This window comes from Falco cherrug, chromosome 20, assembly GCF_023634085.1.
Source record: "Falco cherrug isolate bFalChe1 chromosome 20, bFalChe1.pri, whole genome shotgun sequence".
In the NCBI taxonomy this organism is placed as follows: domain Eukaryota; kingdom Metazoa; phylum Chordata; class Aves; order Falconiformes; family Falconidae; genus Falco; species Falco cherrug.
Window position 1 is genome coordinate 2377877 of NC_073716.1, and position 19194 is coordinate 2397070.

The 19194-nt window shown below is 59.9% G+C and overlaps 2 protein-coding genes across 4 annotated transcripts; one reads left to right on the top strand and one right to left on the bottom strand.

Annotated features, from left to right (window-relative positions):
* The first annotated feature begins 39 nt into the window (after positions 1-39).
* On the top strand, positions 40-15205 carry SMARCD2 (SWI/SNF related, matrix associated, actin dependent regulator of chromatin, subfamily d, member 2). 2 transcript variants are annotated; one of them, XR_008729976.1, is made up of 14 exons: positions 40-276; positions 7724-7908; positions 10092-10134; positions 10706-10828; positions 10932-11051; positions 11211-11306; positions 12281-12382; positions 12635-12796; positions 13076-13173; positions 13435-13570; positions 13653-13775; positions 13856-13957; positions 14066-14833; positions 14866-15205. XR_008729976.1 is itself a non-coding variant. In XM_055697411.1 (13 exons), exons 1-13 carry the CDS (start codon positions 112-114, stop codon positions 14117-14119), a joined length of 1509 nt encoding a protein of 502 aa, XP_055553386.1. In that variant the 5' UTR covers positions 40-111; the 3' UTR covers positions 14120-15205. The 2 variants fall into 2 exon arrangements, 1 of the variants encoding a protein (XP_055553386.1); XM_055697411.1 differs by having other exon boundaries at positions 14066-15205.
* A 63-nt stretch (positions 15206-15268) lies between these two features.
* On the bottom strand, positions 15269-19187 carry PSMC5 (proteasome 26S subunit, ATPase 5). Of its 2 annotated transcripts, XM_055697288.1 has the most exons (12): positions 19035-19187; positions 18498-18569; positions 17977-18046; positions 17719-17816; positions 17287-17343; positions 16943-17173; positions 16647-16773; positions 16286-16476; positions 16086-16184; positions 15857-15967; positions 15692-15778; positions 15269-15383 (listed from the first exon to the last, which is right to left on the bottom strand). In XM_055697288.1, exons 1-12 carry the CDS (start codon positions 19071-19073, stop codon positions 15330-15332), a joined length of 1236 nt encoding a protein of 411 aa, XP_055553263.1. In that variant the 5' UTR covers positions 19074-19187; the 3' UTR covers positions 15269-15329.
* Positions 19188-19194: the final 7 nt, after the last annotated feature.

Consider the following 19194-nt stretch of genomic DNA (forward strand, 5'->3'; position numbering starts at 1 on the left):
GCCTGTGCGCAGGGGGCGGGGATTTTCCTGGGGGCGGGGCCACCGGGCGCCGCGCGCTGACTCCGGCGGCCGCCGCTTCCGAGTAAACAGCGCGGGAGGGGCCGCCCCGCCATGGCCGGCCGCGGCGCCTTCCCGCTCAGCCCGCTGCCCCCCGCCGCCGCCCCGCCGCCCCCGGGGCCCGCGGCCGCCATCCTGCGGGGCCCCAGCCCGGCTCCCGCCGCCGCCGCCGCCTCCCCGGGCTACCGCCCCATGGGCCCGGCCGCCGCGCAGTACCAGGTGAGGCGGCCCTGGGGTGGGTGAGGGGTGGGCGCGGGGAGAGCCGAGACCCCTCGGGGCCGGGGCGGAGCAGCCCGCGGATGGGGGGCGCCGGGCCGGCGGTTAGGGCCTTCCCTGCAGCTCAGGGCCCGCGCCGGGCCTCCGGCATCCTCCCGCCGGCCCCCCCCGCCTGCAGGCCCGGGCCGCGTTATTGCCCCGCCAGCCGTAGTCGGGAGACCCCCGCGCTCCATCGGCCCGTGCTTCCCCTTCCGCCCTCTCAGGCCCCCGGTAGGAGCTGCGGTACCATCGCCGGGCGCGTCCCGTCGGCCGCAGCGGTGCCCGGTGGGCGCCCTGCCCCCGGTGGGCGCCCTGCCCCCGGTGGGCGCCCTGCCCCCGGTGGGCGCCCTGCCCCCGGTGGGCGCCCTGCCCCCGGTGGGCGCCCTGCCCCCGGTGGGCGCCCTGCCCCCGGTGGGCGCCCTGCCCCCGGTGGGCGCCCTGCCCCCGGTGGGCGCCCTGCCCCCGGTGGGCGCCCTGCCCCCGGTGGGCGCCCTGCCCCCGGTGGGATCCCTCCGGGCTGAGAAGCCTGTAGCGCTCCCGGGAGAAGCCCCACGTCCCGCTCCGGCTCCGCAGCCGTTTCCCGTAGCACGGACCAGCCTTGAGACCCGTTTATGTGCGTCTCCAGCCAAGGCGGACGGACCCTTCGGTGCCGCTAGTTCTTATCCCCAGGGAGAGGCCGAGGAGACGGTTCGGTGCTGGACGAGGAGAGCAGGCGCTTGCTGGTGTTGGGGGAAAGTAAATCCGCACGGCAAGCAGCCCTCCAAAAGCAAAAGAAATTGCTCATTTTCCATCTCTTGCAAGAACTACGTTCTGCCATACACTCGGTTTTCCGCCTCCCCCTTGCACGCCCAGCTTGTCGGTTTGCTTTGGGGTGCATGGTGATTATTTTGGTTATTCAGTTTCTGGTGTAAATCAGTCTTCCAGGCAGGCTTGAAATGGAGGAGCCCAGTTGTGCAACACGTTCTCATCCGCCGCTAATCGCCTCCTCCAGAGCTGCTGCCTCGTTTGCGTGAATTAAAACTTGAGAAATAAATCAAGCCGAGGGAATTCCAGCTCGCAAGCTTCATTAATACAAGATGAGGAAACAACTTGCCCCTGTAGCCTTAAAAACGCTGAAAACTGAGATGGCACAGCCAAGGCCGGTCTGAGCATGAATCAACGGTAAATTGACTCGGGCCGAGCGGGTGCTCGATCGTTTGTGCTGACCTTCCTTCCATGCGGCAGGTTGCAAAATCCAGCCGGGAAGCTGGAGCCTGACGGGAGCAGCCAGGAACCGTTCACTGCTGTGGATAAACAGGCCAGCATATGCTTGCTTTCCCCACCCCCTCCCCGTTGCTGGCCGGTAGCAGGTGCTGGGCGCACACGGTCAGCATAGGGTGATGTATGCCGAGTGTGTGGCACCACCACGTCTGGCACTGGCAAGCCGGTGCGGGAGCTGGCTGGGTCGGTGGGACCAGTCGATCCCCGGGGCTGGCGGCGAGTGCCGTGCCTCGCGTCTGGCCGTGAGCTGCATCTGGCCAGCAGCTTGGTGGCAGGGCTGCCTGCATGTGGGAGGGGAGAGCGGGCATGATCCGGAGGGGCTGCCCTTTGTTTTGCAATCCCCAGGTTGGGGAAAGCAGCCCCTACCCTCCCAGTGCCATCCCTGTGGTACCCGGAGGACTTCTCTGCTGTTATGCCCTGGCTTAATGAAGAACTTCATTATTTGGGGACTAGGAGACACAGTGGGCCTCATCCACACCAGCGAGTGCTTAGGGGTCTTTAATCACTGGATTATTAAACATATGCTCGTCCTTTTGACATACTTGCATGCCTGCTGGGTGTTTACGGGTAGCTCACACAGGGAATGGAAGCGAGTGACTCCCTTTCAGAGTTCCTTTTGGAACTCATCCGGGACCCTTTTGGGAGCTGATGTTTCCAGAGCAGCCAGGTGCTGGTGCTGAGCCTGGAGCAGGAAGGAGAGGGTTTCCCCCCCCACACCGCCAAGGAGGATCAGCTGAGCTGTCAGGCTACTTGGTGGTGGGTCTACGGGCAGAGCCCCTGTCCTGGTGGCTGGTGCCAAGGCCGACTCCCAGCCCTTAGCATCCAGGTTGTACTGGCTGGTGTAAATGCAGCAAGAAGGAGCCTTTCTGCTTACTCAGGTGCTAGTTTCGGTCTTAGGAGAGTTTTTTTCCCAAGCTGCCGGATTGACACTGTGGCAGGGAGCAGACTTGGCTCTGTGTAGTGGAGATGGGGCTGTACAAAGCAGTGCTCCAGCCTCAAAGTTACCCCATGCTGATGCTTCGCTGGTGCAGAGAGATGGTAAAAAGCAGCGCTTGTTAGGTGCCCTGTTAAAAGGGTTTCATGGGTGCTTGCTGGCGAGAAGGAGCCTGGTTTCTGTGGGACAGGAGGGCTGCTACAGACCGAGCAACTCCTAAACTGACCCTGCAGGCGACTGGAGCTCGGTGATGCCGTCCCTGGCAGGCGGCGGTGTGAAGGAGAGCGGAGTCACGCTTTGTGGAGGAACCTGTGCAGGCAGCTGGGATGGAGGAGCTGGAGAAACGCGGTTTGCTGGTATGGAGCCAGCTGAAAGATGGGGTGGCCTGGACATGTTGGAGAGGGTGTAGTGTGGCACGGGAGAGATTCATCCGATCTTCTTGGGAGCAGAGGAAAACAGGGTTTCTGCTCGTTGGGTGATTGGGAATGGCTTGAAAAATGGGCCTGGGGACAACAGCCAGGGCTGGAGCTGTACCAGAAAGCTGCATGGAAAGCTGTGATGCTGCTCAGGCTGGGTGACCCCACCCTTCCCAAGGGAGAGGGTTTCCAAGGCAGGTTTCATCACAGACTGAGCCTTGAGTTAATTCGAATGATGATACAAAGCAGATGAGCGCTGTCCTCTTGGAACAAGAGGGAGGAAGGCAACAATGGAGACCACGGCCCCCCCTTTGTTTCTCCTGAGGAAATGTGATGGTGAAATTCTAGGTGGACAGCATCACCAGAACTGGCTGTTGAAGGCCCTCGCTCCATCTTCCTCCACAGGACCTTCTCGGGAGCTCTCAGAGCTGTTCCGTGGGCAGTTTAGCACTGCAGCAGCACCAAAGGCAGTGCTTTATGCCAGGTACCTCTTCTGCTCTTCCCATGTGTGCCTCCACGCTCTGTTAGCAGCTGCCGGGGTTTCTCTTTCAAGTGGGAACCCAGCACGTTTGTTCCTCGTTCCTGCTTGCGTTAATGCCCATGCTATGATTTGAATCCCTGTGACCTTTTCTTTCTCTGACCTGTAACATCTGCAGCTTCAGATGTGAGGCCGCAAACGGGCAGGTTTGTCTGGAGCCAGACATCTCCACTGGTGCTTGAAACGTTGCCAGCACGTGTCCTAAATTTGCTCGGCGTCTTTGTCTGTTGCTTTGCCCTTCTCCCTTTGATTTACTACTTCCTTGTCTCCAGTTTTTAGCTGAGAAGTGATCTGTCTCCTGGAGCTCCTCCTGTATCAAAATATGGCAGGTCTTCCAAGCGTGGCGAGCTGTGTTGGGGCAGTTCGGGGGCTTGCTGGGAGCAAGGTGCTGGGTGAGGGCTTGCAGCATGCAATGGCGTCTTGGGAACAACGCTACCTCCTGGATGAAGACGTCCACCAGCACAAACCCAGGCTCTATCTGGCACCCTCCCAAGATGGATTTGCTCACAGGAACGAACAAAGAGGGGGAAAGCATCCTTTTGGGGTGTGCTGGAGGGGGGCTCTATTGGTCCTGATCCGTGCGAAGCTCTGGGTTGAGCAGAGGCTTTAGGCAGCTGAGCTCGCTTTGGGACCAGCCTGGTGTGGAGTTCAAATCCTGTTTGAACAGGGTTTGCTTCTGCATCTGTCCTAATGGGAAGTGCTGCTGTCCGGGCATGCGGGGAGGAACTTGCAGGAAGAGTTTTTGTTGCCTGGCGTCTGTCCAGGGCTCTGCTCCCAAAGCCCTGGGCGAGGATGCATGTGGGCTCTCGCTCCCTGACTGTTAGTGTGTACAAAGTTGGATCACGCCTTTCTGAACGGAGCAAAATGGGATGTGCCTTGGGACGAGCCGTTCCCCCTTGTTGGGGAGATGCAGAGACGAACTGCGGCCTTGGAAGGAAGATGAAGAGATGCTCTCGAGCTGTTTTCTGCATTGCTGCTTTCCTTCAAGCTCGCTCTCCAGCCCAACTTCGTGCAGGTCCATCCGGCAATTTATCGCTCCCCTTGTTTCTCCTTTCTGCTGCCAGCCTCTGGTTTCTGAGCGGCCCTTCCTCAAGAAGGGGCCTTTGGCAGGCGGGGAGGCTCCTGTCGATGCCAACGAAGGTCCAAAGGGAAGCCTTCCAGCCTGCCATCGGATTCAGCTGAAGCTGGCTCTCAGCAGAGCTCCCCCAACGCCAGTGGCCTGTGCATTGACCTGGGATGAACCGCTAAACCGCAGCCAGCCCCGATTCGTTCCTTCGGCTTTGGCAGGGAACAGAAACAAGCTGTGTTCTGTCCCGTTTCCAAATGGCTCTGCTCGCTTTCCGCAGGGAAGGCTGGATGAGGTCCAGCTTTTTCCTCGGAGCTGAGCTTGCAAGGTTTGCCCTTTGTCCGCCCCACTGGCAGGGGCGGTGGGGCAGGGAGGGGAGCGTGAGGCAGTGCCCGGAGGGGATGGGGTGGCAGCGCTGCTCTGGGCAAAGAGGAGAGGACAGAGGGACAAGGGGTGTTAGGCAGGAATGAGCAAAGGGAGGCCTCCTTGGTTTGAGCTGGGCTAATAACATTTCCTGAATTTAAGTCCTCTTGCATCCTGCTAATTTCCAGGGCTTCCGAACGGGGATGGAGGCAGGCTTCACCCCACTGGGGCTGTAACGCTGCTTTGTGGCTTGGCTGAAGCTCGGGGGCTGCACTGTGCTTGCGTGAGCTGTTGTAGGAGCCTGCAGCCCTCGGACAGGAGGCGAAGGGGCCGAGGCTCCCCCCGACAGGGATGCAGTCACTGGTTGAACACAAGGCAGAGTCTGGCCTTGCTTTGCCAAGAAGCTTCTCTTAGCAATTTGCAGTCCTGCAGGGTAAACTGAGAGGAAAAAAAATCCTTGTGGAGGATTCTGCCTTCCCATGTTTTTACTTGTGCAGGTCTCTAGTGTGCTGGAACTCTCTCCCCTGGCAGCTTAGCTGTGGCTGATGGCTCTCAGATGTTTGTGGAGGTGACATTAAAGTCTTAAGTATGACAGATTCCTTCATCCTTGCACTGAACCTCTCCCTGCCAACAGAATGGTCTCCTCTTCTTGCAACCAAGCAGCCTCTCGCCCTCTGAAAAGCAGATGGACACGTGGGAGACCTTGCACAAGGTGTTATCATCAATGTGGAACTGTCAAAGACTCTCAGCTAACTTCAGCCAGCCTCCAAATCTCTCATTTCAGGGATAAATCAGAAATGTGAGCCACGGATTTGCAGAGAGGGAAGCAGGAGAGGTCTTGGGGCATGGCAGTGGTGAGAGCTCCTCCTGTAGCCACTGTGTACTGGCAAATAGCATTTACTCAGTATCTGTGTTTTTTAATTTCGCAAAGGGTGTGGATCTTGGTGCTGCCTCTCCTAGCCTGCCATGAAGGATTTCTTGATAAACCCCAAGAAACCAGGTTCTTTCCTTGTGATTTTTGGCAGAAGAGGAGGTGCTGCTGGCTGCGGCTGGCTCTTGGCAACGCCAGTGCAGTCCTGCTTGTCACAAGGAGTTGCGCAAATGTGGCTGCTTAAAAGGAGAGAAACATCTGGGGGCTGTTAGGAGGAAGAAGCAGGCCCCTGCTTTGTAGCAGGGGCAGGTTAGCAAGCCCGGGCTCTGGAGGGGCTGCTTCAAAGGAAGGCTGAGCAAAGGTGGAGACACTATTTGGTCATGTAATGGGCTCAGCCCGCACCTCGCGTGTGTGTTTTTGGAATTTGCTTTGCCAAGAGGCTTCTCTTAGCAATTTGCAAACCTTGAGGGTAAACTGCAGGGAAAAGCAGTGTGCGGCGCTGCTCCTGTGGCCTGCTGCTCCTTGGCTTTCCAGCTGCAATACGCTCCTTGACGCAACGCTTGTATGTTTTTGGGATCTCCTGCTTGCAGAGACACCTGTGGCATTGGGCTCCGGCATGGGAGCAACACGAGCAGCTCAAACTCTTGGTTTTGTGTTTCTCAGCTTTTTGGGGAGGTGATGGGTGCGTTTTGGCCGCAGCTGCCATCAGACCAACTACCCTGTTGTGGCTCTGAGCCTGCCCCTAAAAGCTGCGGAGGACAGGCAAGTTGCGGCGGTGGTCTTGTGCTCCCAGCCCTCCTGCGCCCAGGGTTTGTGCTGAAATTAATGTAGATAAGGTCATCAGTTCATCATCCAAAGAACGTTTTATCAGTATGGTGATAGGCGCTTTAAATGTATATAAATAAATAGTGGGGTATGGAGGTGGCTTCATTAGTTCCCTTCCATGGCACGGCCATGTGCCCCAGCAGGGCGGTGGGAGGGGAGCGGTGGGGGATGTCCTGGCACGTTGGGGAGCCTGCGGCAGGGGAGAAATGTTGTTCTGCCGGCTTGGTGGCTCTCCCAGCCTTGCATCTTGGCAGCGGGGAGCTTCGGGATCAAAGGATCCTGGGAGGCTGTTGCTGGGGCCGCTGGTGAAGCCAGCTGGAGCACGTAGGGCTGGGCAGCGTGTTGTGGGGTGCTGTGACCGATTGTCAAGGGCCCTGGAGGGGTGGCAGACCTAGCGGCGCCTGCGAGCCACCAGTGTGGGTGCTGGCTTGCCAAACTGCTCAGCTCTAAGGCATGCAGAGGGGCTGTGGGTGCTGTGCTGGGTCGGGACCCCTTGCAGGAGGGGTTGGGTGTTGCATCGTGGCTTCTAAATGCCCTTTCTGGGTCCCTGGAGGCGGAAGGAGGGGAGCTGGCGTGCTGGCAGGGGGTGAGCTCTTGCCTCCGTCCCGTGCACCCAGGAGCCCAGCTGCCAGCCTCATGACCGGTGCCGTTAGGAAGTGGGATTGCTCCGCTCCCCTGCTCTGTGTCTGCTGGCACTGCTGCTTTCTGGAGAGGAACCCACACCCCAGCCCCTGATGTCCCCATGGTGAAGGCTTTGCAGGGAATGACCCTCGTGACGGGGCCTCGTGATGCTCCAGGTCTGATGCTTCCTGCTGCACGGTGGTGGCTCAGGGCCACGCATGGCTTCGGCTCCGTGCCGGCTGGCAGGTTGGCCTTCCCCTGCCGTCAGTGGCTTCTGCTAATCCCGGTTCTGCTTTCCCGTTGCTCTTCCTGCAGCGATGAAGGCTGCAGCTCATGATGTCCTTCCTTCCTCCCTGCCCTGTCCCTTGCCCACGCCTCAGAGCAGGGTTCAGCCTCAGAAATCTCTCCCGGGGAAGAAGCAAGAGGGCAAATGGCATCCGCTGGCCCCAGCGAAGGTCAGGGCCCCTTGCAGGGTGGTGTTTAATGCACAGTCTTCCTCTCCTCTCTTCCCTATTAGCGCCCCGGGATGCCGCCCGGCAGTCGGATGCCCATGGCAGGGCTGCAGGTGGGACCACCAGGAGCCCCCCCCTATGGAGCAGCCTCCCCGATGAGACCTGGCCTGCCGCAGTCGATGATGGACCCCTTCAGGAAGCGCCTGCTGACCCCCCAGGCACAGCCACCGCTGGCCACCCAGAGGAGAGGGTAAGGGGCCGGGACAGAGACCCCAGCAGGCTGGAGGCGGGTGGTTTGACCCCCGGCATCCCAGTTGCACTTTGCTGCAGAAACCCGCAGCTCCCTGCCCTGCTGCAGAGGGGGGAGCTGCCTGCAGCGGGGCACAGCCGGCACGGCTCACATGCAGACTGCCTCTGGCTGGCACCGCTTGCGGTGGGAAACCTGCCAGGGCTCAGGGTCGGGATGTTTTGTGATAGTGGGGTGGGGATGGGGGCAGAGAACACCCAGCTTGCAGCTTCCTCGCACTCTGATCTCTGTGCCAGTAACCAACAAGCCTCGCTGCATGTGTTTGTGCTTTGCCAGAGGCCCCAGCACTGGCTCCTCAGGTTCTTTCCCCTCCTCATGGGGGTTTGTGCTGGCTCTGGCCAGCGTGGAAACAGGAGACAGGGGTGGCAGGTTGTAGAGACGCTCCCCGGAGCTGTGGTCTCAGTAGGACTGTTTGCTGGGGCTGGTCTCATCGAGCTGTGGGGCTCTGCCAGCAGCTCCTCACTTGTTTATGACACTGCTAATCCCTTTGCTCCATTTCTGTTTTTCCTGAGGGCTTCTTGATTACTGGAGGCTGTTTCTCAGGGCAGGATCCCCTGGTCCTAATGGATACTCGGGTCCTGTTCCCTGTCCTGGCTGTACAACAGGGCTGAAGGGCGACAGCTCACTTAGGTCCGTGATCCCTCCGCAGGGCACCACAACCCCGACACAGCATCTGTGCATCCCTTTGGCGCTCTGGAGCAAGCTGGGGATTAAGGGCGAGGGGCAGCTCGCCACCAAGCAAGGACGTCAGCAGCCAGATAAGGCTGCGGCTCTGTTCCGGGCGGCTGGCTGTGTGGGATCAGCCATGCTCGGCTGGCTGAGCATCCTTGCTCCCAGCTGGCTGTGGATCAAGGGATTGGGAACAGCCAGCTGCTAATGGGGTGGCCAAACCCTGCTGGGCAGGAGGCATTTAACGTGGCAAGAAGAGCTCAGAGAAGCGCTCTGACCCTCCACTGAGCTAGGGCTGACCTCCTGACGTCCTCCCGTGTGAGCAGCCGTGGGGCAGCCAGCACACCTTGGGCACCTCGTGATGGCAGCAGGAACGCCCGTGTTTGCTGCCCTGCTGCTTCACCGGCTGCCAAAGAAAAGGGACTTCCCTTTGCCTGCTGGACTCTGCCCCATCTCTTAACTCACATGTGCAGCAGAATGGGAGAGTGTTTCCCTGCGTATCCAGGCACTGAGCATGAACTTAGTGGGTTATTGGGCTGGGCTCAGGCTGATGGGGCGGCTGCGGTGTGTGGGATGGGAGGAGGGCCCAGGGCCCTGTGGTCTGACAGTGTTACAAGCTTAGAGCTAAAACTGCTCTGAGCAAGGCTGCAGCCGTTCTAGTTCACCCTCAGTTCTAGAGGCCACTCTGCTTCCTCTCCCCGCAATGATTTTGGCCCCACTGTAGCAAGGCTGATTTGTTTTAAGCGAGTTCCTGGAACTGGGCTTTGGTTTGTAGCACTGGGAGAATGTGACAGCCATTTCCAGAGAGGAAACTCAAGAACGCTGTCCTGCAGACGGGAGCACACCTGCTGCCGCAGCTTTGCAGAAGCTTCTTCCTTCTCCTTGCTCCTGCCCTGCAGCACCTTCAGGAAGTGGCAGCAGTGAAGCAAACTGAACCCAGGGACCGGATTTCCTTCCCTGGTCATAGGCTCTAGAAGTCCAGCACCTTCCCCCTGGAGTCCTCTTGGCTTGCCCACAGGGATGTATTCTCTTACTCCTTTGCTTTCCACCACTGACCCAAGGTCCTGTGGTCTAGGTGCTCCTACAGCCTTTCTTTGCTCCCCTCCTCCAAGTCCAAAGTCCCTGTCACAGGGAGCAGCCCCAAAGGGGACCTACTCCCCCGGACCTGTTCGGTGCAGCAGGAGCCTCGATACCTGCCTCAGACCGAGCCATCCACATGGCACACAGCTGGCGCTGCCGCTGTGCCTCCTCTCTCTGGAACCTGGCCCTGGTTGTGACCTGGAGGGGCCAAAGAGCTGCCAGGCTCCTGCTGTACCAGCAGGACTCGGCAGTATTCCCTGAGACCCGCAGCTGCCCAAGCACACAGCAGCCTCCCACTGGGCTGGCAGCAGGATGTCCTGCGAGAGTTGCAGGGTTATTTATTTTTTTTGTTTTACCTGTCTCGGTGCTTTTTGCAGGGTGAAAAGGAGGAAGATGGCTGACAAGGTCCTGCCACAGAGGGTGAGTGCCACCTCGGTGCGTGGGGAAGGAGCTGAGCTGCTGGAGGGAGGTGGTGCAGCTGGGGTGGTGAGGTCCCCACAAGGACAACAATCTCGCTGAGCCACCTCCTGCCCTCTGGGCATTTCTGCTCAGTCGCAGACCAACCTGGAAGATTTCTGTCTCTTCCTCCGAGGTGTCAGGAGAGTTTGGAGTGTGTATAAGTTGGACAAGCAAGGATTTTGAGCAAGCAAGGAGCATCAGTGGCTTAGGCTGGAGACCCCAGAAGCACCCTAAGCCTCTCCTGGGGGGGGTCCCTCTTAACAATCCAGGGTTACATTATCTGTCTGTGACACCAGGCAGACTACTGGGCACAGTGACAGGCTCCACACTGAGGTCTGCAGCAGAGCGACTTGGGGAGGAGAGGTTTGCAGGGTGGTAGTTTAAATTTAAATCATTTCAAATGAGAAACTGGTGCTGTTGTGCTGGGCTTGTCATTTGGCGACTCCTTGGCATCTCAATCTAGCGCTGGTGGTGGCGTGGGGGATACAGCCCCAGCCCAGCCCGTAAGGCACTGGTATTTTCTGTTTGACAGATCCGGGAACTGGTCCCAGAATCCCAGGCCTACATGGACCTCCTCGCCTTTGAGCGCAAGCTGGACCAAACCATCGCTCGGAAGAGAATGGAGATTCAGGAGGCCATTAAGAAACCACTGACGGTGCGTGGCAGCCCTGGCTGGCTGGGGGGTGGGCTGTGAGGGGCATGCTGGCATTCAGCCTCTTGCCTCTAAGCATTCCCCGCCCTGTTTTTTTATTCCACAGCAAAAGCGGAAGCTGAGAATTTACATCTCCAACACTTTCACCCCAGCCAAAGAAGAAGGGGAGGGTGGTGAGCGTGTGGCCTCCTGGGAGCTGCGCGTGGAGGGCAAACTGCTGGAGGATGTAAGGATACAGGCAGGGATGAACCGGCTGTGGTGCGCTGTGCTGGGAGCTTGGCTGGGCTGGATAAGGCCCCTCTGCAAACTGGGTGTTGGCGGTGGTGTTTGGGCTGGGGCCCTCCGTGGCCATGTCAGGTGAAGTCTCTGCCATGCTCTTTTGCAGCCGAGCAAGCAGAAGAGGAAGTTCTCCTCCTTTTTCAAGAGCCTCGTCATTGAGCTGGACAAAGAGCTGTACGGGCCAGACAACCATCTGGTGGAGGTGAGGCAGGAGGTTCCTGGCTGTTCCGGGGGCACCTGGGCAGGGTGGGCAGAGGTGCTACCCCAGCAGGCAGTGGGGAGGTGGTGCTGCCGCTTATCCTGTGGGTGCTCAGCTCCGGACTGAGCAAGGTGCTTCTGGGTGCAGGGGAGCAGTGCCTGGCCCTCCTTGGGGGACCATGCTGCCTGCCGTGCTTTCCAGGCTTACCCTGGTGTGACGGCTCCCGGCAGCAATTAACTTCACCCCCTCGTGCCTGCAAGTACGCAGCCAGAGCTGAGGTGCGGGGCTGCAGCGAGGACGTGGCTCTGAGGGGCAGCCCAGGCAGCCCTGGCTCCCGCAGATTTGCAAAAGCACCGCAGCGTTGGGCCTCGATGCTGCAGAAAGGCTCATCTGTGCCCCCAGCACCAGCTGGGATGAAGGGTCTGTCCTGCTGCCTAGCTGGAAGGTCCTCAGGGACATTAAGCACTGCCTGTGAGTGGGATCGGGGTGGTTTTTGGGTCTTCCTGTCGGGAGCGGGCTTTTCCTGCCCAGGAAACGCTTGTTTCTGAGGCGGTGCCTGCTGTGGCAGGGATGAATCCCCTTCCCCTACACAGGGTGGTTTGTGAACAGCTCTGGTGTGTATCCCCTGCGGTGGCCAGGGCAGGATTGATCCCACATTGACTCCCGGAGCTGCCTGAGCCCTTGGCATCAAGAGCTGAGGGCTGTAACTCTCCCAGCCCATCCAAACTCCCATCTGCCTCCGGGCTGGAGCACGCCAAGCTGTAGCTGTTGGACTGGGTGGGCTCTCGGCTGAAGCCCACGGGGGTCAGACTCCCAGGAACTGTGGGGGTGGGATCCAGCCTGGCTGCCTCGGCTAGACCCCTGCACAGAGCCCGAGCACGGCTCCGCTCCGCTCCTGGCTGCGGACACAAGTGTCTGCTAGTGGGTGGCTTGTCATGGTCTTGGAGTTGACCAGCGTCCCCTTGGTCTCTTTGTAGTGGCACCGGCTGCCCACAACCCAGGAGACCGATGGCTTCCAAGTGAAGCGTCCCGGCGACGTCAATGTGAAATGCACTCTGCTGCTCATGCTGGATCACCAGGTAAGGGTCCTGGGGCTGTGCGGGTGCTGGCCTTCTGCTGCTGCCCTTCCAGCGTGGCTCACGCACGGGGCAGGCCAAGGAGGGGCAAATCGGCCTGGGCTGGGCCTTGTATGGGGCTGTGGGACTAGAAGGGAGGACAGAGAGCTCCAGGCACAGACCCTGCAGCAACCCAAGCCATGTGGGGCACCACGCTTGGAGGAAGGGCCCTTCCAAGTGCCAACCAGATCCTCTTCGTCCTGTGTGTCCCTGCAGCCACCACAGTACAAACTGGACCCTCGCCTGGCCCGCCTGCTCGGGGTGCACACCCAGACCCGCGCCAGCATCATGCAGGCGCTCTGGCTCTACATCAAGCACAACAAGCTGCAGGACAGTCACGAGAAGGAGTACATCAACTGCAACCGCTACTTCCGCCAGGTCAGCTCTTGCCCCTTGGCACCAGCACACTTTGCTGGGAGGAGAGCACCCTTCCCTCGCCCAGTAAGGCCAGAAAAAGAATATTTGGGGGCTTGCCATGGACACCCCAGGTTGCCTAGTCTCGATTTGTGCCCCTTCCCCAGGCTCTAGCTTGCATCCATCACCTTGCCATCCATCAACCAGGCTGGGTGATTCCCCCCGGCTCCTGCCTGGCCCTTTCTGTGGCAGGTGGAAGGAGGCTCTGCCATGGACAGCAAATGTTCTGCTTTACCCCTCCAGATCTTTAACTGTGTCCGCATGCGCTTCTCTGAGATCCCCATGAAGCTGGCGGGGCTCCTGCAGCACCCAGACCCCATCATCATCAACCACACCATCAGGTAGGGGTGGAGAGCGCACTGGTGTGCCCTGCAGGGTGGAGGGGCAGGGCAGTACCTGCGGGGGCTAGCGGGGGTCTCCAGCCCAAAGCAGCAGTGAGCACAAGTCACTTGAGAGGGGAAGAATCTGCCAAACAAATTTAGGGGCTTCCTGGGGCAGTTGTGGGGTGCCTGTCTTGCTGTTGGGGGCATCGATCCACCCCTGCAGCAGGGTGGAGGCTGAGGAGGTGCCCCCCTGCCCCTTAACACCCTGTTTCCTCCCAGCGTGGACCCCAATGACCAGAAGAAGACTGCCTGCTATGACATCGATGTGGAGGTGGATGATCCCTTGAAAGCTCAGATGAGCAACTTCCTGGCTTCCACCACCAACCAGCAGGAGATCGCCTCCCTGGATGCCAAGGTGCAGGGACCACCACGAGGGGGGCAGCCAGACCCTGTTCTGGGTTTGGGACAGGGCATGTGACACCCCTTGTCATCTCTAGATTCATGAGACCATCGAATCCATCAACCAGCTGAAGACACAGCGCGATTTCATGCTGAGCTTCAGCAACAACCCGCAGGATTTCATCCAGGAATGGATCAAATCTCAGAGGAGGGACCTGAAGGTAAAAAGCCTGGGGCTGGGCAGAGTGAGGGGCTGAGGGGGGAGGGTCCTGCCCTGGCACTCACCCTGTGTTTCGCTCAGATCATAACGGATGTGATCGGGAACCCCGAGGAGGAGCGGCGAGCCGAGTTCTACCAGCAGCCCTGGGCGCAGGAGGCTGTGGGCAGACACATCTTCGCCAAGGTGGGCTCCGTGCCACGCCGATGGGGTGCTGCAGTGGGTCGAGTCAGCAGTGGGGGGGGGTCCCTGGGACAGCCCCTCCCTGCCTGACTGCCCTTGTGTGTCCTCTAGGTCCAGCAGCGTCGGCAGGAACTGGAACAAGTGCTCGGGATCCGCCTCACCTAAGGGGCTGGCGGGGGCTCGGGAGCTCCTTCTCCTCTCCCTGCTGCCTGAGCCTGACGGTACTTCTTACTGGAATCAAACACAGCACTTGCACAAGCCCTACGTGCCTGGAGGGACTCGGAGCCACTCGCACCCCTGGGCTCCCCTCGGCCGGGAAGCTCTGGCCACAGGCAGAGCACAGTGGAGGGGTCCCCCGGTCCCCCCCCACCCCTCAACTCCTGCTGCAGCCCTTCTGCTGCATTAACACATCCTGCTTTTGCATCGTGCTGTTCGCCTCCTTCCCCTTAGCACTAAATGCAGCCCTCCTGCCGGTGCTGCCTGCCCTGCCAGCCCTCCCTGAGCCCAGCCGCTGTGAAGGCAGGCCCGGCCCTGCCCCTCTTCAACCAAAGTTTTGTCATTCCAAATGCCAGCCCCTCCCCCCTCCCCGCTGGTGCCCGACGTTTTGCACTATTTTTGTGAACAGGTTTTATAAAAAAAAAAAAAAAAGCGTTTTGTACAGTGGGTTTGTATTTGATTAATATATTGAGTTCCTTTTACTGCACTCATTGCCTCAATCTATGCAGTGGTTCGTGGTGATCTCAGAGGGCTGGCTCGGGCCAAGCTGTTCTTTTTATACATAACCAAGTTTTTTAGCATTAAGTTTTTGACAATCAGTTGATTACTTCACCCTCCCCCTGCTGTTTTACATAATTAGCAATGTCTCGTGAGCGATAAGAGGTCTTGGGGGGGGGGGGGGGGGGGGGGCAGAGGGGGTAGCTCTGGCCCCAGGAGCCTGGGGGCAGCAGGTCACCAGGGCTCTGAGCGTGCAGCACAGAGAGAACTGGATATACTGGGGAGGGAGGGGATCACAGGGCTGAGGGGACGGTGCCACCACCCACCGGACCCACTGAAGTGCCTTAACCCCACTGGCCTCTGCCCACAGGCTCCACGTGGCCTGAGCAGCTCTGCCTCCTCAGGGAGGTCGAAGGCAGAGGGGATGGGGGCGTTTACATATTCCCAGGGTGTATGGCTCAGGGGTGCCTGCTCTGCCTCTTGTGTAACCATTTTTTGTCTATTTTGGATATTTTCTAATAAAACCAATTAGCAGCAGCTCTGTGTGTGTGCTGGAGTCCTGCAGCCCCCCCTACCCTGCCCCAAATCAGTGCAACGGCATGGCCATAGCAGCACTTTTATTAGAGACAACGCAGCCCACGCAGCAGCTGCGGCCTCACCGTTACTTCCACAGCTTCTTGATAGACATGTTCTTCTCGCTGTCCTTCTGCATCACCTGGGGGGGAGGAAGAGGAGACTGTTTCCAGCATGCAGGCCCCCCATTTGGGTGCCAAAAACCCTCAAAACCACCCCCAAGACCAGGGGAAGGGAAGCTCTAGCCAGGACAGGTCTTCATCACCTCCCCAGCCTCTCCCATGTCACTCAGGTGGGGCCAACCCCCTTAACGGTGTCCCCAGAGCTGATGCCCTCCAAGCTTTGCAGCTCCTGGCAGATGCTGCCCAGGACAGTTTGTGCCCCAACACAGAGCTGTCGGTGGAAGAACCCACTGGCAACCCCCCCCTTTGCCTCCCCCACAGCACTTACCTTCGCAACAGCCATTTCAAAGTCTTCTTGTGTGACATGCACCCGCCTCTCCCTCAGCGCGTACATGCCAGCTTCTGTGCACACCCCCTGTGAGGGACAGGGACATTAGCACCCGCTGCTCCCCCCTCTGCCAGCCCTGGTGCCACCATGGTGGCCCCTGCTCACCTTTACTTCTGCGCCCGACGCCCCTGGCATCAGCTCTGCAATTTTCCGTAGATTGATGCCTCGCGTCAGGTTCATTTTCCGGGAGTGGATCTTGAGGATGTCCAGGCGGGCCTGGAGGAGAGCAACAGCAAAGTGAGGGTTGGAGCTGCAGGAATCATGCCCAGACAGGGCTGGGGACAACACAGTCCCCAAAGTAAGAGCTGGGGCCACTGTGGGACACCCCACCTACCTCCTCATTGGGAGGCGGGAACTCGATCTTCCTGTCAATGCGGCCAGGGCGCAGCAGAGCCGAGTCCAGGATGTCGATGCGGTTTGTGGCCATGATCACCTGCACAGGAACAACAGCTCTCACTGCTCTGGGCACCCCACTGCCACCACAGAGTCATCAGGCCACTGCCCTCTCCCCAGGCAGGGATGCCACCCTCCTACCTTGATATTCTTGGTGGCCTCAAAGCCATCAAGCTGGTTGAGGAGCTCCAGCATTGTGCGCTGCACCTCGCTGTCCCCGCCAGAGCCCCCCTCCAGGCGGGAGGAGCCGATAGAGTCGATCTCGTCCATGAAGATGATGGAGGGCGCATGTTCCCGGGCCATCACAAACAGCTCCCGCACCATGCGGGCACCTGCCAAGGGAGCAGAGAGGGCTGAGCCCTGGCACCGCACACAGCTCAGCGCTCCGCACTCCCAGCTGCCCTGGACACCACGCAAGAGGCCAGTCCCGAGGCCACGCAGCACCGCGAACCCTCGCTGGGGCTCCGGCACAAGCAGCCACCTCCCCCCGGCTCCCTTTTACCTTCACCAATGAACTTCTGCACCAGCTCGGAGCCCGAGACGCGGATGAATGTGCAGTCCGTGTGGTGGGCCACAGCCCTGGCCAGCAAGGTCTTGCCTGTGCCAGGGGGTCCGTAGAGCAGCACGCCCTGCAACAGCCACGTGGACACCTCAGCACCCCTGTCCCTGCCTGCACAAGCAGTCACAGCCCAACAGAAAACATGGGGACGCTCCCAGGGGTGACACAGGCAGCATCGCAGTGGTACCACGGAACCCCAAACTGCACACCCACTGCAGACACACAGCAGCAGCACTTGCCTTTGGCTGGGCGATCCCCAGCGCCTCGAAGAGCTCAGGGTGCTTGACTGGCAGCTCGATCACTTCCTTGATCTCCTTTATCTGCTTGTCCAAACCCCCAATCATCTCATAAGTGGAATCTGGAACCTTCTCCACCATCATGAGGGACACAAGAGGGTCCACTTTGTTGGGCAGGATCTTGTGCAGCGTGTAGCTGTCATTGCGCAGGGCCACGCGGCAGTTTGGGGTCACCTGTGGCGAGAGCAGGAGCAGCTCAGCAGCCCTGCAGCAGCGAAGGGGGCAGGCAGCTCCAGGCTGCCCCCAGGGAGCAGCCACCTCTCCTCCCACAGCCCCAAGACACTCACATCGTTGATGTCGATGTTCTTGTCCACATCCACCACAAACTTCCCCTCCGGGTGCACCTGAAAAGGTGGCAGTTGCCACCACGACAGTTATTTGTCTGAGAAGTCCCATTGCATGCCCAATATCCACACCAGCTGCTCGGAGCAGAAGGAGCCAGAGAGCTCAGCCACCGCCAAACACGCTGCGGCCCCTCCTGTCCATCAGAAGTCCTAAAGCTGTTGCCTCCCACCAGCCTCAGGCCCAGGAGAGCTGCCCCAATATGTTCCTCTGGAGAAAGAGCTCTCACTTCACATCTTCTAGTTGTTACGTCCCTCCAGGGCTCACGCTCACATTCACTCCCAGCCCATGGGGTCAAACAGGTCTGTCGGATCCCACCATGCTCACCCCTGCTCTGCCCCAGCCCCGGTTGCCCACAGGACAGCTCAGCCTTGTACCTTGACAAGGACTTTCTTCTTGTCCATGGCTCTCACCACTTCTCCCACGTAGGAGCCCTGCTCCTGCAGCAGCTGCAGCTCCTCCCGCAGCAGGCGCACTGCAGACAAGAAGATGTCAGCACCAGCCACAGGCACCCCCCTGACCCCCTGCCCACAACAAAAAGGCAGCACATGCCACAGTGGCTGGCAACTGGATCAGGAGCCACCAGACCAGCCCCAGAGCCCCAGGTGAGAAAGATGAGAGCAGCTGAGCTGTACCCTTAGCATTCAACTCATTTCTCTGTGCTTGTAGGCGCCGCAGATTCTGGCTCTTCTCGTTCACGATGAGCTGTTGAAAGAAAAGCTTTGCTGAGTCCTCAGCATCCCATATAGCACCCACAGTAACGCAGAATGGGATCCAGCACAATGGCCTTTGTCTTGGGACAGGGACTTGGAAGGGGGCCAGCCCCTTCCAGCAGGACACAGCCAGCCAAAGCCCACTGGCAAGGGCTGGGCAACACCTCAAGCACACGCAGCAGCGCTGGCAGCTCATAGGACCAAGCCTCATCTCATACATCCCCACCACCCAAAAGCTAGGTCCCACTTGTTGAATCCATTCTGGAGCAGCGCCTCCTCCTTGAGCCTCAGAACAGGGCGCCCAGAGCACAGAGAAGGCTGCAGGTGCTCTGGAGGCAAGCACAAGTATAGGGACATGGCCACACAATCCCGGCCGCAACCACAGCAATGCTGTTCTGGGGCAGGCCAGCTGGCCGTCTCCTGGACAGCCAGCACCAGCTCACCTGCAGCTCTTCAATCTTGGACAGGTAGTACTGCCGGAGCCCTGTGCCACCCTTCCCATCATCCATCTCCATCTGTGAGAAAGCAGAGCTCAGCAGCACCAGCCTTAGCCCCAAGAGCCGCCCATTCCACCCGGGCCGATGAAAACAACCCCTACCCCCAGCCAGCCTCCGTACAGCCCCTCTGCTCCCCATCTCCCCCCTCCAACCTACCCGGGTCGGGTCCTGGGTCCCTAATTTCCTTCCCACCCACCTGGGCCGGTGCCCAAGAGCAGCCCCCGTTTCCCCGCGAGTCTCATCACCCCCCATCCACACACCCTGTGTCCCCCCACCCCTCCCGCAGCCCCGCACCGCACCCCCCAAAGCCCGCCCCAGGCCCCGCTCGGCCCCCGCCCTCTCAGGAAGCCTGAGGCGAGACCCGCCGAGTCACGGTGCCACCAGGCCTCGGCCGGCCCCGGGCCCAGCAGCGCCCCGCGGCAGCACGGCGCGCCCCGAGCACCCCGCGACCAGCGGCCGCACCCCGCTCCAGCCCGACCGCACCTGCTCGGGCCCGTCCACCGCCATCTTCTCCGCCGGCATCGGGACCCCGGCGGCGCTCCTGCCGGCACTAAAGATGGCCACCACCCTCCTTCCGCCCCCTGCGCGCCGGGCTGATGACGTCACTTCCTCTCCGCGCCGCCACACGGGCGCCGCATGGCCT